Below are 21,850 nucleotides of genomic sequence, written 5' to 3'. Positions count from 1 at the left end.
TGTTTTGAACTTGTTTAAGATAGATTTGATAGTAATGGTTTTGCTCTTAGGTTCAAATAAGAAAGTGTTAACAAAGAGGGGAAAAAATTGTCTGACTAAATTCTACTCATTTAATACATTATAGATTTTAGTTTGAGAAGAGTAAAATACAAATATGTATAATGCAAAACCTTGTATATCAAAAGCATAAACAATAAAAGGGCAAAGTTCATCCAGAACTACCCATTTTGCCCTCAAATATAAATTAGAAAACATTAACATAGATGGGCAAAATTCATCATGCTAAAAGTCTAGAAATTCTCACAAGTTATTCATATTTTTTATAGTACTAGTAAGTGTGCAAGTGGTAATTTAGGATGATGATGATGATAGTAAACAATATGTTTCCAAATTTTTTTATAAAATTATTTTTATTTGTTACACTTACTTTTGTTTAATATGATATTAGAGATGTCCCTAATGTTTTTTACGTTTTTTTACTATTTTTATACTTTGGTGTGTTCTCATCATTTTTAATTTTTATTATTATTTAATTAATTAGAGACATGCCAAATATTTTCTATATAACCTATATGTTTTTTGTATTTTTTTTGTCTTTTTATATTTTTAAATTGTTATTATTTAATTATGACTTCACAAGTTGACCCATTTGACTTGAAATGTTGAATTGTTGATATACCACCAAATTAAAATAATTTTACTTTTGGGATAGTTCTAAATTTACAATTTTATTTCTATCATCAATAAAAAGTTAAAAACTATTGTTTATCATGTTTAATTTTTAGTATGTATAATATAAAATATTAGATATGTTTCCAAACGTTTTCTACAGGGTTCCTATATTTTTTCAATTTTTGTATTTTATCCTTTTCTTTTAATTTTTATTATTTAATTAGGAGACCAAGGGTTGGCACATATGACCTAAAAGGTTGAACTATTGACCCACCACCAGGAAAACAATTTCAATTTTGGGTTGGTTTTAAATTTTATTATTGTATTTCCAACATCAATAAATACAACTATTATTTATTTTTCTTTAATATGATTAATATAAAATATTAGAAAAGTGCCTAAATGCTTTTATAGAATTTTTGTACTTTTACAAATGTTTTGTGTTTTTTATTTTTTTTCATTTTTTATTTAATTATGACATCAAGGGTTGACACATTTGACTCAAAAGGTTGAATTGTTGACACCACCACCAAAAAAAACAAATAATTTTGGATTGGTTTTAAATTTATATTTCATTCCAACATCAATTGGAATTGTTATTATTTATCACACTTATTTTTTTAATATGATTAATATAAAACATTAGAAATGGGCATCATGGATTGACCCATTTGACCCAAATGATTGAATTGCTTACTCGCCACTAGGACGGAAGAATGGTTCTATTTTTGGGTTAATTTAAAAAGCATGTATTTTATATCATTAAAAGTATTGGATATTGATTTAACTAATAGAATTTATTGGTGAAAAGATTAGTTTAAATATAAGATTCACTAAGAGAATGGGAGTTAGTACTCTAAATATGACTTAATGAGATGGAATTAAATGAGGAGGAATGTAGTAGTTCAGATTGCATTTTATGCCTTCACAATTGGAGAGAAACCAAATTCAAAATTAGGGGTATTCTAGTCAAGAATAGGATTAAATGAATGTTAATGGGGGTTAATACCTTAAATATAAGATTTAATGAGAGCGGTTTGAATGCGGAGAAAATTGTTGTTCAAATTACATTTCTATCCTTACAATTGCATGGGGACAAAATTCAAAATTTGGGGTATTTTCGCCAAACAAAAGTTCCACTCACATTCACACTTTTAATAGTAGTATAATGTAGGTAGATGAATAGATATAGATGGATACATTGGGTTTTCATTGGAGAGGTAAAAGCCTCTTGCATAAATATTGGGTTCAACTATGATACTGAAAAGGCATGATATCTAAAAAACTTATAGCCAATCAACAAGTATCATAAAAGAGGTAACCACTCAGGAGGTTTTTATTAAAATTCATGGGGTGCTTTGATTGGTCAAAGCTCTTCTGGTATCATGTTTTTTCCAATATCATAGATTCCCCATAAATATTGTATAAACATTTAATTATGTATATTATGCCAAAAAGGCATGATACTAGAAGGGCTTTGACCAATCAAAACCTCTTGTGAATTTTGATAAGTACCACTTGATTGGTTACTACTTTTATGATACTAGTAACCAGTTCATTGGTTACCAACCTAACTTAACACACAGCTCGCACTACTGCATTAGGTTAGGATTGACCTCAACCTGACTTAAATGGTCCAACTTGTGTACCTCCAAGCACAAAATAACTTATAACCACATATTTTGGGGGGTGTAATGGAATTGAGCTTAATCAAATGGTATAGGGCTCAAGTTTGATTAGGCTCAATTCGAGTTAATGCTAATCAATTTTAAATCTCAGGGCATGTTCAATTTGTTATTCAAACTCAAATTTGACTAATGAATGTTCATGAGCTTGAAATCTTGAAAGCTTTGCTCAATTCATATATGTTAAAAGAAATATTGTACATTAATATTTATAAATATAAAATATATTAAAACTATGAGCCTTCAAATTGAACTAAAACCCAACAAATAGTATTTGAATGAAACATGAACCAATACATGCCAAAATTTGGCTAGATTCAGTTCAATTGAACCCTAAGTAGATTAGGGTGGATTTAGGTTGTTTTTACTGGGCGAATTTAGATTTCTCATTTTTTTTAATCCAAATGCATGCTTAATTAGGTACATTTGAAAGCTTTAACTGAGAATCCAGCTTTTGTCCTCACAACACTTGAAGCCATGAATTGAGAACATCTCCCCATGAATGAAAACCTACAAGTACGGGGATGTTCCCAATGCACAACTGCAAGTGTTGTGAAAACAGTGTGGGGACCAATTTTGTGAGGCAGGGGTGTTTTGTAACTTGGATGAGATATTGGTAGGTGTGGATTGGTCCACACCACACCAATGTAGCAGGAACCAATCCAGACCACACACTGTTTACAGATATTTTGAATTGTAAACAAAATGTGTGGACTAAAACAGTCCACACCCAAAGGGGCATTTTGTAGGTGTGATGTGAACCAGTCCACACCAAATGTATTAGATTTAATTCCATACATCTCATATACAACTTGTGAGATGATACACGCAATCAATTATAATTAAAAAATCTTATATTTTAAATATAAAATAAGTTAAAAAATAATACAATGTTATGGATAAAATAAAACACCAATATGAAAGAGATAGAACGGGGAGAGCAAGAGAGATAGACAAACCTACATATTTGTTCCTGATTGATGTTTGAGACCATGGTTTTAAAAGGCGATCAAGGCAAGGCGAGAGGCGTACGCCTCAAGGCGAGGTAACCAATTTTCGCTTGGCCTCAGGAGCCTCAATCTCAGGCCAAGGGGCATTGGCCTCAGTTTGTGTGAGGCGTAGGCCTTTCGCCTTTCGCCTCAAAATACCTGAGGCGGTAGTTTAAACGGGTTTTGGGTGGGGAAAATGCAATTTGGCATGGGTAATTTTGGAAAAAATAAAAGAAAAAAATCAAAATCAAAATAAGGTAGGGTTCGAACATAACTACAAAAATTTGGGAGATTTCTCCTTTTCAACCGAATTGAAGAGTGAAGATTGGAGATTTCAACAACTTTCAACTTTCAACCGAACTGAAGAATTGAAGATGGGAGATTTCCCCTTGCGAGTTGCGACATGAGTACATTTCCTTCTCCGTCTTCTTCTTCTTCTTCTTCAAAGTTCTGGAATTGTGCGTATAGGTAGGTGGGCGATAGATTTTCAGTTTTTGGTTTTCTCTTCTTTTTTTTTGTCTCAACTATATAGATGGGCAGTAGATTCGTGGGGGTAAGTGTTGAACCATTGATACATTAAGTCACAAATAATTATACAAAATTTCATAAATTTTTTGTTTTTAATTTGAGGCTTACGCCTTAAACCACCTCGAGGCTTACTTGCCTCTTTATCACCCAACCTCCTCACCTCCGCCTTTAGCCTTTTAAAACCTTGTTTGAGACCGGTGAAGTAGTGGATTTGTCAACCGCGATCCAATGGGCATCAGAGGAGATTAATAGAGGAAACAAGAAAGTTCTCTTGCCTAAGCACAGAACAACAGGTGTTAGGGTTTATAGCTAGGGGTATAAACGGATCGAATTCGAATCGGATCAGGCAACATCCGAATTTGGATCCGATTAAAAAATTCAATATCCGAATTCGATTCGATATCCGATGGATATTGAAAATTAATATTCGAATTCAAATCTGATTAAATATTTGAATATTCGATTCAAATAATTAATTATTTTAGGTAATTAATAAATATATAAAATAAATATTTTATTTATATAAAATATACAAATATATAAATTGTTTATATAATTTAATTATTATATATATAAAATATATAAAACATTTAAAAATTTTATATATTATATATAAGAATTAAATAATCGGTTGAATTCGGATATTTATCGAATCGAATCAGATCATATTCGAATTCGACCGATTAGATATTTGAATTATCTGAATTCGATTCGATTATGTCCAATCTCGGATTTGAAATCATATTTTCGAATATCATTGACACCCCTACTTATAGCGGTAAAGAATAAATAAATAAAATTTAGGGCTGCAAGCAATGCACTAAATCACTTCAATCAGGTAGGAAACTATGGGTATTCTCCATCCACGGGATAAAAGCTGAGAAGAGAATTTGGGTCGTGGGCATAAATAACTTCAATCAGGTAGGCAATAATTCAGCACCCAAACTTTCAAAATGTGTCAATCCAGTACCTATCATTAACCAATCTGTTAACTAATCGTTAAGTGACATTTGGAAAGATAAAAATGTCCTTTAAATGTCATCTAATTTTCTTTATCAACCATCTACATATTGATAAAAAATGAACAGTCTCAAATCCTTTCCTCTTATATTTAAGAAAGTTGTAATTACGTTATATTAATGAAAGACATGATCTCTCGTGGATTAGACCGAAACGATACCCTATACAAAATAATCACGAAAACGAACATCAGCCTCGTGTATAGAAGTATATATCATATTGTAGCCGTAGATTCTACAGCTTGGACCATTATAGTAGACCCCACAAACATTAATTAAAGAGAAAACAATAACTGGTAAAATACATTAATTAATTAGTGAACAATAACCATTAAAGCAGATTAATTGATTAGTGAAACACTTTCATCAATTAGTGAACACTACGTAATCGGTCATTGGAGAGGTGAAAAGAACAACAAAACGGTAAAACACATTAATCAGGTTATGTTTGGTGTCATTGGCACTTATTGCAACTTTTTATGTTGGTCAATACAAAATTTTGAGAAATTGTTTTGTCACATCACACTAAATAATTATTTTTACTTTAAAAAAATGTAGGCATTGAATTAGGTGTTGGCATTTATAATAGAAATACCAAATTTAATATTTCATAGAGAAACAATAATGGCACCAAATATTGTATTGATAACTCAAAGCATTTGTGGTGGAAAACACATATTCTCATAAAATTTGTATTGATCAACATAAAATGTTGCAAGTAAAAATAGCAATGGTATCAAATACAACCTTAATTAGTGAATAGGGGTGAGCATTTGATTTATTCGGCTAAACACTGAACTGAATAAATCAAAATTTTAAAAACTGAACTAAAAAATTAAAACTTAACTGAAACCGAATTATAGAAAAACCAAAATAACCAAAACCGAAATTTTCAGTTAGTTTAATTAAAACCGAATTTTAATAATACATACTTTATTATATATATTATATATTATGAAATCAAAAACCAAAAAGAAAGTTTGGTTAATTCGATTAATCGAATTTCTAATTCTAAAAACTGAAACCGAAAGCCGAATTAACCAAACCGATTTAACCAAAAACCAAAAAGACCAAACCAAACAAACCAAAACTGAAATTTTCAATTTTAACCGAATAATACTCACCCCTATTAGTGAATCATAACATTTCTGACCCATTTACCCATAGATAATCCGACCCGATAACCCATAGATGGGTCTCCTTATTGGCCCCATATACGTTATTTGTCATTCGAATGACAATAACATAACAGGGCCTCTGGCATGATTTAGGAGGATTGGCTATTCATTCAGCTTGTAAACAGCCGAAAGACCATGCAAAAAGACACACCAATCACGACCTAATTAAAACTAATATTATTTGAATTAGTGTGTAAAAAATAGAGTTAAAGATGGAAGGACATACCTGGTTCATTATTTTCACAGCTTGTGAGAGGCGTTTGAGTGGTGGGTTGTCATTTGCCTCTATCCAAAATCTTGAAATTAAACAGAAAAATCTAAGATAGTACTGAACAAGAGTGATCAAGAAAAAGGGATAGTCTCTGTAACAGGCTTCTTAAAAAAATATGGAACTGTGTTAACTAATGGGTAGTTTGTAACTCAAAAACGTTGTGTAGTGTGCGAAACAATTCTTGAGGAGAATTAATGATAAGGGTCTAGATTGTGCCCTAGAAATTTAGGTTGCCCACCCACCACCTATCATTAATCTAACTCGTAATCGTGCCCAAAAAACTTAGATCGCAAGGTCTGGAGTTGTTGAAATAGAGTGCAGGATTACTCTATTTTTAGAAGTAAAATAAAAGAGAAGAATGATTGTCAATTGGCTGTTGCTCGAAGTAAATCTTAGATGAAAACAATGATGCAAAAACTATCATCTCCACCTTTTGGATTATTCTATTTTTATTCTCCTAAGAAAACTCCACAGCACCATAGCCATTGAAAAAAAAAAGTAAGGACACAAGGATTAAGGATTTGTAAGGTGGGGAGATGAAGTTAAAAACTGTGAATGAGATGCTTTGAATCCAAACTTGAAGATGTGAAAGGCATGTCTTTGTCACTCATTTAATTACAATAGAATGGATGGACTATGGAGACGTGGTGAGTCATTTTCTCCAAAAATTACTCAAACAAAAGAAATACAATCCAACCTGATGAGGGCAGATTTGGCCCTCCAGTGAAATTGCGACACGTGGCACCTCGTGACAACTAGGCAAGCACTCAGGCAACAACTTACCAAGTTGGTGTCCCCCCGGGCACTGGTCTGGCTGGCCTGGCGCGACCTGCACGCGGCCCACGGGCGGCCTGGCGCGGCCCGCGCGGCCTGCGCGACCTAGTTGGATCAGCCTGCCACAGGCACCGACCGAGAAACCTGGCCCGGACACAGGCGCCGACCTGGCAATCTAGCCCGGACACAGGTGCCAACCTGACAACCTGACCCAGACACAGGCCCCGACCTGACAACCCAACCCGGACACAGGAGCCGACCTGACAACCTGGCCCGGACATAGGCACCGACCTGGCAACCTGGCCCGGACACCGACCCGCCGACAGACACAGGTGCGGCCTGGCAACCTGGCCCGAACACCGACCCGCCGACTGACATAAGCGCCGATCTGACAACCTGGCCCAGGCGCCGACCTAGCCGCCTGGCACAAGCGCCAGCCTGACAACCTCGAGGAGTTCATCACCGTACCCCGGTTCTGACCGGATATGACGTCTTACCATTTGAAGGCTTTTCACCCACCTAACCTGCGAGGGCACCACTATATAAGGACTCCGACCCTCAAATACAAAAAGGAGAAAAAAAAGGATGGTAACCCCCGCTCTCTAGCTCTCTCATTTCTCTCCAAGCCCTCTGTAATCAGAATGTTAACTTAGGCATCGGAGAGTCCCCGCCGGGAAATACCCCCGGGTCCTCTGATTCAGTTCTCGCAGGTCCCTCAGCTCCCGCCGTCTACAAAGGAGAGAAAATCACCTCACGCGGAGGGTAGTCGGGTTGCACTTTACCAGGGATCTCCACCATCCTCTGAGTTGCAGACCGCCTAGGAGCAAGTCAAGTGACGAGTTCGCCATCAGGCAGTTCGCCACCAGGGAGTTCACCACCAGGCAGTTCGCCACCAGGCAGTTCGCCATTAGGCAGTTCGCCACCAGGCAGTTCGCCCCCAGGCAGTTCGCCACCAGGCAGTTCGCCCCCAGGAAGTTCGCCACCAGGCAGTTCGCCACCAGGCAGCTCGCCACCGGGCAGTTCGCCATCAAGCAGTTCGCCACCAGGGAGTTCACCACTAGGCAGTTCGCCACCAGGCAGTTCGCCACCAGGGAGCACCTCCAGGCAGTTCGCCACCCGGCAGTTCGTCACCAAGTAGCTCCACCAGGGAGCTCACCACTGGGTAGTTCGCCACCAAGCAGTTCGTCACCATGTAGTTCTCCCCCAGGGAGTTTGCCACCAAGTAGCTCATCACCAAGGCACGTCACCACCGGGTCAAACAACGAGGTACTTAGCCAAAAAATTTATACATCACAAAAAATGGTACGCGACCAAAAACGGTTACATCACAATCCATTTTGTTGACAAAATAAAAGGAATTTCCATTTAAGTCAGTTACTAACATGAATTGGTGAATGGTATTCCATTTATATTTGTTTTTAAACGTGAACAGGTGGGACTCAATTTCCTTACATATGAAGGTGGAATCTAGAGTGAGTGAGAGGGTGATGACTTGGCACATTGGGAGTGATGGGAAGGGATAGGGAAAGAGAACTAAGGAGAATGCTGGAAAGGGAGTCTGGATTTTCTGCCAACCCCCTACCAGCATGATCCAATACCATATATGTTCTACATGGTCGGTCCCAGTCTTATGGTGAGATGTGTGGTGTCAAATTACGTTCGTAGAGTGTTGGAACATGTTTTGTTGATAGTCCAACTTCAAGAAGAGAAAGGTTTAGAGCAAGGAGAGAGAGACCATGTGACCGTTGCTTTATATATATATATATATATATATGGTATAGATGTATAGATAAATTATTTTAAAAAATATATGATATATATAAAAGCATTTTCTTAAAATTACACGGTATAATTAACCAAGGTTTTTAAAACTGACCTGGCCAACAAATCGGTCAGGGGTCTGGTTCCTGGGTTGAATGGTCCGACCATTCTAATCGAATGGATGGACCGTTCTGACAAAAAACGGTTAAAACTGTTGAACGGTTCAAATGCCCGAATCAGCAGTTTGCTGACCAAACAATGTTTTTTTGGCAAAAATCCAGTTTTGGAGAAAACCAAACCAGTCACCTGACCAGTTCCCGGTTATTTCGGTCCGACCGTCCGGTCCGGTCCGGTTTTTGAAAACCATGTAATTAACCCTAATATCGCGTGGGTGGGGCAAGGACTATATTTTGACAAGATTCCGCGTCAAGGGCTAGAAAATAATTTGGAAATATCCACGATGCACTATCCTCATCATCGTTCACGAAGCAAGATCAGCAGATCTTTGTCCTCATTTGGTATGCACATGTACCACACATTCCCGAATCCCGCCGTTATTTTGGATACTAAAAAATGTAAAAAATAACATGACCAGAAGAATCTAACGGTAACGCAATCAGTGGTGGTGGATTTTCAAAGAGAAAAAAAAAAAAAAAACGCAGTGGTGGTGGTGGGTGAGCACTGAGCAGGTAATGTAAAACTTCAAGGCCACGAACGATGAGATCTCCCAACGCCAGAGTTTGATCTCCGATCACCCTCCAACTCCAAGGCGCGAAGTTAAGACGGGCGTGAAGCCATGAATATCCTTCGAAGGGTCTCTTCCAATTTCCCGCGAGTTTTGGGATTCGCGCGGAGGACCTTCAATTCAAGTAGATTCCTTGCTGACTTCGTCGACTCTTCCCCTCCCGCTACCGCTCTCGGCGTTCACGTCTTCCATTGCCCTGTAAGCCTAATTGCCCGTGCATCTCTGGATCTCTGCAACTGCAACTGTAATTCCATTTTTGTTAAACGTTCCTTAATTTTAATGTTTCTAAAGGGTATCGCACATTTCGGATATTTTTCATGTTTTCACAAATGTTGGTTCTTAGATTTCTCCATTTTTCGTTTTATTTTTCTTCTGTCGATTCTAGGGTCGGTGTCTTGTTCGGTCGATTGGGACCTGGGATTTCGGCTTCTGAGTTTGGGATTGAATTGGTTCTTTATAGGATGAAGTTGGCATCGTTGCGAAGCTATCGGAATGCATCGCTTCCAGAGGAGGAAACATACTCAGCGTCGATGTCTTCGTCCCCGAAAACAAGAACGTCTTCTATTCCAGAAGGTCTGTTCCTCCTTTTTTCATCATTTCTACGATGTATTTGTTATTGCGCCCCACGTGTTTATGAACGCTTATTGATTCAATTGAATTCAGTTCTGATTTCATTACCAGGCATTACCCATATGCCTTTTACTTTGATAATTCAAGTGAGTCTTAACCACTACGCATTCCATGAACTGAACTGCATTTAATTATACTTAATTTCCAAAGCAAATTTGCAGTGAGTTTGTATTCGACCCAATTAGATGGCCACGGGCGGAAATAGATGAGGACTTCTTCAAAATTTCAAAATTGTTCAATGCAATGAGATCTGTTGTGAGAGTGCCTGATCTGGATCCCAAATATAAAGTAGCAGTTCTTGCTTCAAAGCAGGTTCCTCACTTTACTTTATTTATTTGTTTTTTATTTTCCTTTTCTTGAATCAACAGAAGTTGTTGTGGAAGATGAACCATTATGTACTAAATGGAGTTTGTTTGCATCTTTTTCAGGACCATTGTCTGGTTGATTTGCTACATGAATGGCAGGATGGCAAACTACCTCTTGATATTACTTGTGTAATAAGGTCAAATTTTTAAAATCTTCATTGTTTTCATTGTGGAGTTTTCTTTGTTTTTTCCTCGACCATTTTGTTTTCATTGAGGTTTGTTTTCTAATGTGCTAATCTGCAAGCTGTGTTACATTCTTACAGTAATCACAATAGAGGTCCAGATACCCATGTGATTCGGTTTCTAGAAAGGCATGGAATTCCATACCATTGTTTGCAAACAAATCGAGGGAATAAAAGAGAAGGAGAGATCTTGGATTTGGTTCATGGAACTGATTTTCTAGTGCTTGCAAGATACATGCAGGTAATTATGATCCTAGGATCCTAGATATTGAGACCACCTTGTCCATCATACATGAAATATGCTTGTATCAGTTTTGTGACCAAGGTGACACTCTGTAGTATCTTGATTAGATGGTTAGAAAGATTCTAGCGGCAAGCATTCTTTCACACTTAAAAGTTAGAAGACTTTGGTTGTGGGAGTCTCCTGCATATGAGTATTTAATGCCTCCTGCATGTGCACACTGGATACTGTACTAGCAGAGGGAGCAATTTTTTCCTTTCTAGCCCAAATAGATAAAAAAAGAAATCACCAGGCATCTAATTTCATTCCTGTGACTTTTTCAATCTAGAAATGTTGATATAATCTAATGAATTGTGGTCATGGCATATATTGGCAGATATTGTCTCAAAATTTTTTAGAGAGCTATGGGAAGGATATAATTAACATCCACCATGGCCTTTTGCCATCATTCAAGGGTGGAAATCCCTCTAAACAGGTTGTCTCCCTTGCATTCTTCATGGGCAAAATCATTTGTCCTGTTTTTACAACATCTAATCTGCAAAATAATGATTACAGGCCTTTGATGCTGGAGTGAAATTGATTGGTGCAACCAGTCACTTTGTAACAGAAGAGCTTGATGCAGGACCAATAATAGAGCAGATGGTGATTTTTCTCTGCTTTTACTATTCTATTCACCTGCACTTACTTTTTTGAGTTTTGCCTCTTAAATTTAGATCATGCTAAGAAGCTGGGAAGCTGCTTTGTGAATTTTCTCATGAGCCTTTATGTCTTTGTAGACCGCTTACATATTTCTTCTGAACATATAGGAGTTTCAAAAAAAAAATGGTTATCACGATTTTTAACAGTGGAGCATTGACCTAGAAGTGGTACTTGATGGAGAAAGTTGCAGGAGAGGATTTGTTTAGCCAAGTCCAAATAGTTGGGCTTGAGGCTGAGTTGAGTTGAGAACATTGGCCTAGAAGATCTTCTAGGTTATACCCTTTTGTGTACACTCTTATGTGTACAACATAAGCAGGAAAGATGTCTTCTTCCTCATACCCTCGAATTAATATAATTATCTCTTCTCTAGGAAATGGCAGACATATTACATTGTCATTAGATGTTTAATGAACAGAAGTAATTGATTAGAAAATGGTCTTAGGAAGAAGTGTAATTTCATGCAAAGCTAATGCTAGGGGCACATGTCAGGATACTACATGGTGTCTTCTATAATTACCAGGAACAATTAATCCAAGTGTCAAGACATGCCCTATTTTCTCCTATATTTCAGATTTACCGAAAAGCCAATACCTCTTAGAGGCAAAATATGACAAAATAGGCACAGGAGGGAGCCATTTCTTGTGGAAGGAGGCTGGTGTATGAGAACTTTTTTTTTTCAGTTTACATTTAATTATCTTTTGAGTGAAGGATGCCTCGTTCTCCCATGTATATTTTACAATTAGTGGAAATTATATTTTATTAGTAAAAAGAGAAGATACTTTAGTGTACAAGGGCCCCCTGATGATCTGAAAATAAATTTGGGTTGTCAAATCTTGATAACTATTGACAAAGCTGTCAAATCATGTATATGAAAAATTGAAAATTTGATTATTATACTAGGACCAGGTATCACAATAATGTAATGCTAACAGTTAACCATTTACAATTATTGAACACTATTCTTGTATATTTTAGTTCATTTGGTATGAACTATTCTGGTGAAATCATTGTAGAGATTGGGAAAAATTACTTGTAGAGGTTGACAAAAAGAGGAATGTCATAAATGATATGCTTTTAAATTGCTCGTTTTTTTGGGGTAATTCATTGAAGAGACAGAGAATATCCAGCTTACAGTATTCAGAAGATCCCTTCAGTACTTTGAATCTGTCATAAACTCTGGATGATTACCGGTTTTAGTATTTCCAAAGTATTGGAAATAGTTGGGGCTTAAGATAGTTCAGTCCTTGGGTGCATTGATCTCAAGGTTTTCCTTAAGTGAATCATAACCCTTATTGTCATGATTCTAATGATAGTCATAATAATGAAGATCATTGTGAGTAAATATGTCTTCATCATGCTAATCTGGTGTGCTGTACCTGTATAAGTTAATAATGCTTCTTTGATAACACAAGCACAAACTGCCAATTTGTTTGCGTTATTGATGTCTGTCTAGATGGATTGTTCAAATTTCAGTTAAGTGTGGTAAGAAACCCAGGGCTTGAAGAATGTTTATGACTTATGAGAGATGAAGGTACCCATCTAGATTTGGTTGACCCAAATAACATATTTCTATTGAACTTAACCCTATCAAATTTTCTGATAAGATAAGAGGTACAGGTTCATATCTAGCTTTATGATTTCCATCAACTCTTTGCTCTAAGATTACATAATCAAGGTACCCAATATCACCGGATCTGGATTTCTTTCTTGAATCTTGATATCCTTGGCTCATGTGATCTCGTTTTACTGTTTTTTTTTTTTGAGAAAAGATCTCGTTTACTTTTTTTATAGAGCTGTCCCTAATTGAAGTGCTGAGAGCAGCCACTTTGTGATTAAAAAGAATGTCAAAGGTTAAGTCTGTATCCAGCCTACCCCTACCCAATAACCCAGATGGCTAGGACCAACATTAGGTAATTGCCTTGTTCCTCACTGACGGCATTGTTTATATTATACAGAATGGGGTATATATGTTCTATTCAGGACTGCTATATAAATTTGAGGTTGTTGATGATTCTTGTTTTTCAAATATTATTGCGTTATGGTTCTTCTATTTTGTGCTTTTGCTTGGATTAGTCACTGTTTTAGTGCTTTTTATATGTTGGATAAAAGCATCTGTATTTAGTCTCTTTTAAAAGTTCAGTAACATTCATTAATGATGTTTACCTGAAATCCTTCTTATGTGAGGAATAAAGCATGTGGATATTATTATGCAGGTTGAGAGAGTTTCCCATCGAGATAATCTACAGAGTTTTGTGCTGAAATCTGAGAACCTTGAGAAACAATGCTTAGCAAGGGCAATAAAATCGTATTGTGAGCTTCGAGTGCTGCCTTATCAGGAAAACAAAACTGTTGTATTTTAAAATTAAGTAAAAATGAGAAGGGGAAATTGAAAAGTAATTGTAATTTGTAAAATTGATTAATAATTTTAATTAAATTTTCTTGCTCTCTTATCGTTGCACTTTATTTACATTTATCTTTGATTGTTTTTACATATTCAAGCAACCATGGATTAAGTTCCTTAGCTTAGTTGCATAATTCAGAACCGAGAACCTCAGAAAATGGACTCTGAACTTCAAAGATCAAAACTTACAAGCTTTCGGTAACTTGGCATGTAAATGTTTAGCGAAGTGACAAAGATTCTTAGCACTTGGGATCTGCTGCTTGTACTGCTGTGACCAATCACAAGTGAACATAGGACTGCAGATACAGAACACTAGCATGTTCACTTTTGATTGATTAGCTGCCTACACAGTGGTGTGAGCCGATCTGGGCTCCCCAAGGATCTCTGGTTGATTCATTTACAATAATGTAATAGACCCAAAGTTTTATTTTGGCAATTTACCAAGCATTTGGATTCTAAGAGATAATGACCATTTAAACATTGCCACAGATTCAATAGAAAAAGGGTAAAAGACATAAACATACCTTGAGTTTTCATAAAATGTACTCTATTGGACTAGTCTCATTGGACTTAAAAACATACCTTCCATTAATGAAAAATCATATGTGAATTCATTTAAAAATTTAAAAATCTTATGATGCCCTTCTAGACAAGAAACATGAGTATTAGTGAGGTGGAAGAAGAAGAGTATAGGAGGAAAGAAGAGAAAAAACAAAATACTGAATACTGGTAAAAAATAGTAGTAATACGGTGCAGACTGTCCCGTTTTTTATTAGAAAAATATATTGCAGTCAACTACAGAACTCTGAATTCCATTACAACCCTACATAATTTAAAATGATAAACAACCCCACCCTAAAATGTCAATACCCACCCATGAATTGGCATCAATTTCGAGCTGGCACCCATTCCAACTGTACGGTGGGACTAAGAATTCTTAAAGTGTTCTGAACTATCATTCTCCCCATTTTTTATCCATCACGTTAAGTTTTTTACCTGGAAAAGAAAGTCAAAAAAACGGCTTAGAAGTCTAACAGGATTGCTGTCAAGATGTTTGAATCATTGAGTGCTTAGCTGTCTATATGAGTCATCTAGAGAGGTACAGGACAGCCGTTTGGTAACACAGCGAATAGTACAAACATTCATTTATTATTCATTAATGCCACTGAAGGATTCTCTGCAAACCATTTTGATGGCATTGTTGTGGTATCGGTGCTGAGGCTACTGAATCAGGCCGACAAAGTGTGAGAACAGGTTTGGGTCTACCCCTCCCAAAGTATTATTTTGCATCTAAACATCCAAGTTGATGAATAAGTGGCCTCATTTGGGAGATTGGGCATTTGGTGAGGCACTTATCAAAACACTGTCGTATCATTATCAAATCAAAATCAGCATTTAATCCATCATGATGATCCCTACACATAGATACTTACAAAAGCTGGCCTTGATTTATGTGCATGTCTATTATTGGGGCGTGGGGAAATTTCAATTTAACATTTCCCCCAACAACAGTATTCATTTATTCACTATTTTGCTAATGTGACACCTACTTGTCATAAAAGGTTGACATTATTACTTTTCTCGGTTTTGAAGTTAAATCAAATACAAACGTTTAGTTAATAAACTGAAACTCTACCAAACACATACCGGATTTGCTCTCCTCACAGAATGTACCTCAAACCAACCTCACAGCACATCGCAGCCATGCATTGAGAACATCTCCTGTACTTGATATTATTATTGATGGGAAGATATTTCCAATGCAGGGCTGCAATGCAGAGCTGCGATGCATTGTGAGGCACGCTCTGTGAGGAGCAAATCTGAATTCTCACTACAGGATCAAGAATGCCTTGACGCTATCAAGGGCCATTAGAAGGCATATGGGGTCTTGGGACGGGAGGACCAGATATTATCTTAACCTTTGGCATTTTTTTGCACAAAGTGGCCGCTCTCAGATTCAACCCACATTCTCACGCTTGACAGCCCAAGATTTCTATTAAATTAAGAAGTTGATATGAATGAACAAATCTCAACATCCTCATCTTCACGACCTGTTTCTTCTTATTTGTGCCATTTCACGCAACATTGCGCACCCTATTAGTTAAAACAATGTCTGAAAATACAGAAAATTTGACAAAATATTCCTTATTCATATCATGATAAAAAATAGTCCAATGATATGTTGTTATAGTGTGTTTCATTGAGCTAAATATGTATTATACCATGGAAATGGTGACGAAACACCATATGCTATCTACAACTCCTAAATATCTCATTTGCCATGGGTCATAGTTACTAATTGATCAAAATCTTCAATCAATACTTAACAATTGAGTGGAGGTTTGTGTCCCTCCAATAAAGCTGCCTTGTTGAAGCAAATTTTGTATGCTACCAACCCATTTTTGCTGATGCATCTTGCTGATGCACTTGAATTCTAGAAGACCCTGGGCAGTTTCCAATCCAAAAAAGCATCCTTCAACACCAACCCTCTCTTTCATTACTGGCCACACTGGAATCTCTTCACAGACACCATAAACAATGCCTGGCATCAGCAGATCAGAACATTATGTCAATATCATGAGTCCATCATTAGTGACCACCGGCTACTTCAAATAGTAAGAGACTCACTAGCAATTATAAATGAGGAAACCTGGCATGGATTTTTAAATAAGGTTATTCTTTATCCATGGATGCATGCCACAAGCAATGAACAAGAGTTCTTCAATTTGGCTTTAATCACTTATGGTGGATCCTTGGATAAATCATAGTACAATGATCACATTGGAAGGATTAATTAGTCTTTTGTATGCTATCTTCATTTATGGTTTAACTGCCTCAGTTCATATGCAGATAGTAAGATGTCTTAAATTCAGCATTATCTCCAGCTGACAGTCTTCAATAAGGCCAACTGGTCCATCTTATAAGATGGTCCTTACTGCATTGAAATCCACCATTGGTTTACAGAGATCAAGAGAAAAAGAAAAAAAGAAAAAAAAAAAGCTTACACTTTTTCTTCTTTGAAAAGGCTCCTCCAACATGTTTGCTTTTGAGTTTAACGATGACCTATCATTTCAATTTGAATTGTATCAGTAAGTGCTCCAATCCTTAGGTGCTGTTGGAGTCACCATTTCATTCTTTATTTAGTTTTTGTAGGTTTTATGCTTACCTGTGACTTCTTGTTGATGTAAATTGACACTCGCTTCCAACGTACTACACCTGTGAAGTCCAAAATTAAGTTTTAGGGTCTAGAATAGAGAATTCTTCATGTGACCAATGTCTGATTTAAAAGCAGTCAAAAATTAGATTGAAAAGTAAATCTCCATGTATAATATAGCTACCAATTATGAATTGGTATTAATTAAAGAAGATCCTTTCAAAGCATAGAAAGTATGCACTATACTTTGTGGACAACTTAGGTTCTTCAAATGACCATGAATATTTCTATTTTGACTCACATCTAAGTGAGCTGCACATGTCCTGACACAAGATGGCTATTCCATTTTCTTTGCACTAGTTGTACAGGGTAACTGGGAACATTAGGTCATAATTGAAAAAGTTGGAACATGTCATTAATGTGAGATTGGTAATTACCTTTCCGTGTGAGATGAAGTAGTTCGCCTTTGCAGAGAGAACACTGAATCTCAATTTCACTCTGGCAAACAGCAACAGGGCAAGTTGCTCCAACACTCCTATCATAGGGGATTATTGTGGCGTTGTTCTTGACTTCCTTGGGCACCCTTGCCTTCAAGGCAGCTGCTCCTCTCAAAGCTTTTCCAGTAAAGATACAATAACATCAATGAAATATTAAAAGCTTATCACATGGGCTCATTCGTACAAATTTATGTATGTTTCAAAAAACAAAGATATGCATGGTAGCACTAAATATTCCAGCTATGGTGTTTATATTGAAGAAATGAAATTATTAAAAAAAGTTCATTTGTAGGGATGCAACCTAGAAATCAAAACGATGGAGCAGATACCTGTAGCAGCTGCAGCTGTCAGAGTCATTAAATCACCAGGAGTTCTAACATCCACAGCTGATCTAACAACAGAGGCCACCCGGTCATGATCAGCACCTGTTAACTCAGCGACCTCAATGCAGTGAGATGCCAAGAGCTCTGTAGCTGATGCAACAGCTGCTGTCATTTTTGAGGTGGGGCTGTTGGAACTCTCTACCGCAGCCACAGAAGCTAAGGCTGCAGCAACCCCTGCCACAGATAGGGCAGCATAGATGCGAGCATTGTCGGCACGCACCTTTTCTTTCTTCTTCACTTTTTTATTGATAAGTTCTTTATTGTGGAACCATTTTCCAACCAATGTTGTACGTGGAACATGAACTGAATTGACTGTTCTACATAGCTGCAAAAAAGCATCTATCAATCTACCATGAAGTATTAAAAGATGGGATGTAACAAAACATAATCATCTAGACTTTCTAATAACATCTGACCATGATCCATATTTGAGTTTGCCACCCTGCCTGCCAATTTGCCAATTTCCTAATTAGGCAATCCCTGTTGTCACTATAGATCCATTAGATAATCCAATTAAACATATTCTGGAATCTGGATAGGCTAAAGGCTAAATTTCTCTTAAGTGTAACATGCTCCTGAAGCATCAAAGTTGGATGCTTCAATGGGTTGCCAGGCATTGGAATTCAGTGGATAATAGTCTTGCTAAGGTGGAGTTGTTTAGAAGTGTTTTGTATAGCGATTCTGTGATGCCCTGATTTTATTCGGGCTCTCTTTCTTTGCCGTTTTGTGTACATATTTCTCTTTTAATACAAGTTACCTTCTCCTCAAAAAAATAAAAATCATGGAAAGCAGTAATGTGTAGATAAGATAATTAGGTAGTCTGTGTCTGTGGCTTAGTACAAAGTAAAAGATGAAGCAGACAAATATGAGTCTGGATCCAATCTGTTTTTTGCAACATCCAGTCTGTAAAATTGGACGAGCTAGAGCCTGTTTACATTTCAGGCAGGCAACATAGTATACTAAGGATTGAACAATATTTAGAAAGCTTCATCTTGTTAGAAGAATTCCCCTTTCACTGTTAGGACCATCCAAAGCGGGTAGCTGGTACTACAATTAAGCTTAGGCACAACTATTTGCTATTTTAGTCTAGATTCAAGAAAAAGAATTTTAAAGACTACTATCCATGTTAATGTTATACACAAATCACACCAACTGTATCAGTGGAGAATATAGTGCAACTCAGATAAAAAAAGGAAGTAGGAAAAAGCTTACAAATTGTGATGCAGCAATCGTCTCTGAGATCATATCAGGATTCTTGTCGGGAAGAAAACGTTTCTGTTTCTGAGCAAGAGCCTTTGAGATTTCAGAAGCCGAAAGGCTCCAAGATCTTGATAAGAACTCCATGGGTTCCTTTGGTGTCTGCGGAGGAGGGATCGATGATAACGACAATGAGGATAGTATGCCCAATTCTTCATCCTCCTCTAAGTTCTCTAGTCCATGCAACCGCACAGAACTCTTCTTCCAACTCATAAATCGCTTGCTTTCCATTGATCCTCCCTAAATATTCCTGTAAATGCCAAATATTCAAAATGACCACCCAATTCAATTGCAGATTTCTATAAGCATTCGATTGCAGAAACCCACAGAAACAATCCTGTCAATTCGGTAAGATAAAGTACTGGCAAGTGGCCACTCCACATGATCCCTAGTGAACCCAAGTGAGGTTTTCATGTATTCGACCAAGACACTAGAAACCCATCATAGAGAGAAGATGAGAAAGAGAGGATTCTCTGCTTACCTTACAACCTGAGATTGGTTCAGAACTGAGGCAACGAACTTCAGTGGCTGTCTGTCAATATATAGCAGACAGTCCGAGGAACGGAACAAAGACAGGTCAGAGTACACAAGAGAGAAGAGAGCCTCGTGCTTGGTGTTCCACCATGAAAATTGGGCTGGGTCTTCGTTATTTGTAATCGAAAACGTCCTTGTAGACAAGCAAAGAAAATTAAAACTCCGGAAGACCTGTAAAAAAGTTCACAAAATTCGGAAGCGACCCAAACAGTGCTTTCATTCGTTCAGAACTTCGAGACATCGGAAAACATTCTCCCTGTTAAATGCCGCTCGCTCGTGCAACGTTGCCCGTCTCCTCCATATAAAATTGACAATAAAAAACTCCACCAAGACAATAATAACAATAATAGCGTGTGTGACGAGTGACGACGGTGGCTCGCTTTTGTGGGGCTTGGTGCTTGATGACTTTCGGTGGTTGGTTGGACGTGGTGGAAGAGCGTGACAACGGTAAAGACCGAAGACTAATCCAAGTCTACTTCACTCTTGAGTCTTTAGGGGGCAAAGGCTTATTACTTAAGTATAAATTAATCACAGTTGATTAATCAAATCGATCAAATCTCTTACCTGTTTTGTTCTGTTGGCCACTGTAATTTCCTGTGGGCTCTATCAGGTTGGAGATAAACCAAACAGATTGGTCCCTGGGTCTGCAGAGCAAAGCCCGACTCCGACCATCGGACCATGTGAGTAGAACGAATCAGAAATTGAGATGAGAGAATCTAATAAGGCCCCCTCAGAATTATCACTTACCGCACTCAACCGGAATGATCGCCTCTCAGCAGACAAGCTCCAGATGCCATCTCCATCGTTTGGGAGCAACTTTCCTTTCCCTCATGATGAAGGATATAGCTTTTGGATGAAATGTTTCAGAGCTGCAGTGGCTGAGTCTCTTACTGCATTTAGAAGAATATGTTTTGTTGTTTTGGCATGCAAAGAGAAAAGGTGAAAATATGATTTCCTGTGTGACATGACACTCATTTTTTATAGAGGAGTGGAATGATTTATTTACCTAACACTAAAGACAAAAAGATTTCTATAATGTCTGTTGAAGACGATGAGCCACAAGATATTTTAAGATTAAAATTAAGAGTGGGTTATTGTTGGATACCTTTCTTGCAACAGTTGGAGGAGGCATCTTCTTTACTAGTTGTCAGCTGTCTATTTCACTGCACCTTTCATGACCTCAACAATGTATTAAACGCATGCTTATGGGGCTAAACCATTTTTCATTCCGGGTCAATGGATCAGTGGTTCGACCATCTGGGTAAATGGATCAACTGATAATTGTTATAAAAAAGCAAAATAATTTGCAAGGTATCAACCAGCTGTTTGGTAAGGCCTTCTGTTGGTCGTAGTGGAGACTTGAGATTGAATCCCATATACACCTGGGTTGGGTAGGGGTGTAAACGGATCAAATTCAAATCTAGTTAAAAAATTTGATATTCAATGGATATCGGAAATTAATATTCTAATTCGAATCTGATTAAATATTCAAATATTCGATTCGAATTCAACTAATTAATTATTTTAGGTAATTAATAAATATATAAAATAAATATTTTATTTATATAAAGTATATAAATATATAAATATTTATATAATTTAATTATTATATATATAAATTATATAAAACATTTAAAAATTTTATACATTATACATAAGAATTAAATAATTGGTCGCATTTGGATATTTATCAAATCGAATCAGGTTATATCCGAATTTGAATCCAATTAACTATTCGGTATGAATAGGATATCCAAATTTGACTGGTTAGATATTCAAATTATCCGAATTCGATTCAATTATATCGAATCTTGAATTTGAAATTGGATTTTCAAATATCGTTGACACCCCTAGGGTTGGGGAATGGGCTACCCTGTTGTGTAGC

At 36.9% G+C, this 21,850-nt stretch overlaps 2 protein-coding genes across 4 annotated transcripts; one reads left to right on the top strand and one right to left on the bottom strand.

Annotated features, from left to right (window-relative positions):
* Positions 1-9,471: 9,471 nt before the first annotated feature.
* LOC104598485 (formyltetrahydrofolate deformylase 1, mitochondrial) lies at positions 9,472-14,186 on the top strand. Of its 3 annotated transcripts, none has more exons than XM_010260567.3 (8): positions 9,472-9,820; positions 10,083-10,195; positions 10,414-10,564; positions 10,681-10,754; positions 10,881-11,040; positions 11,417-11,515; positions 11,596-11,682; positions 13,953-14,186. In XM_010260567.3, the coding sequence occupies exons 1-8, from the start codon at positions 9,674-9,676 to the stop codon at positions 14,097-14,099; spliced, it is 978 nt and encodes a 325-aa protein (XP_010258869.1). In that variant the 5' UTR covers positions 9,472-9,673; the 3' UTR covers positions 14,100-14,186. The 3 variants fall into 3 exon arrangements, with proteins under 3 accessions (XP_010258869.1, XP_010258871.1, XP_010258870.1); XM_010260569.3 differs by having other exon boundaries at positions 9,550-9,820; positions 10,008-10,195; positions 10,403-10,564; XM_010260568.3 differs by having other exon boundaries at positions 9,682-9,820; positions 10,403-10,564.
* A 2,083-nt stretch (positions 14,187-16,269) lies between these two features.
* Positions 16,270-20,454, bottom strand: LOC104598487 (VAN3-binding protein). Its single transcript, XM_010260570.3, is given in 8 exon segments — positions 16,270-16,485; positions 16,488-16,682; positions 17,146-17,203; positions 17,307-17,356; positions 17,732-17,908; positions 18,121-18,499; positions 19,387-19,681; positions 19,913-20,454. Coding segments are annotated over 7 exon segments (1,164 nt in total). The 5' UTR covers positions 19,663-19,681; positions 19,913-20,454; the 3' UTR covers positions 16,270-16,456.
* Between the last annotated feature and the right edge of the window lie 1,396 nt (positions 20,455-21,850).

This window comes from Nelumbo nucifera, chromosome 6, assembly GCF_055504915.1.
Source record: "Nelumbo nucifera cultivar China Antique chromosome 6, China Antique-T2T, whole genome shotgun sequence".
Lineage (NCBI taxonomy): Eukaryota > Viridiplantae > Streptophyta > Magnoliopsida > Proteales > Nelumbonaceae > Nelumbo > Nelumbo nucifera.
The sequence above is the reverse complement of the archived record's forward strand: the minus strand, read 5'-3'. Positions and strand labels throughout refer to the sequence as shown.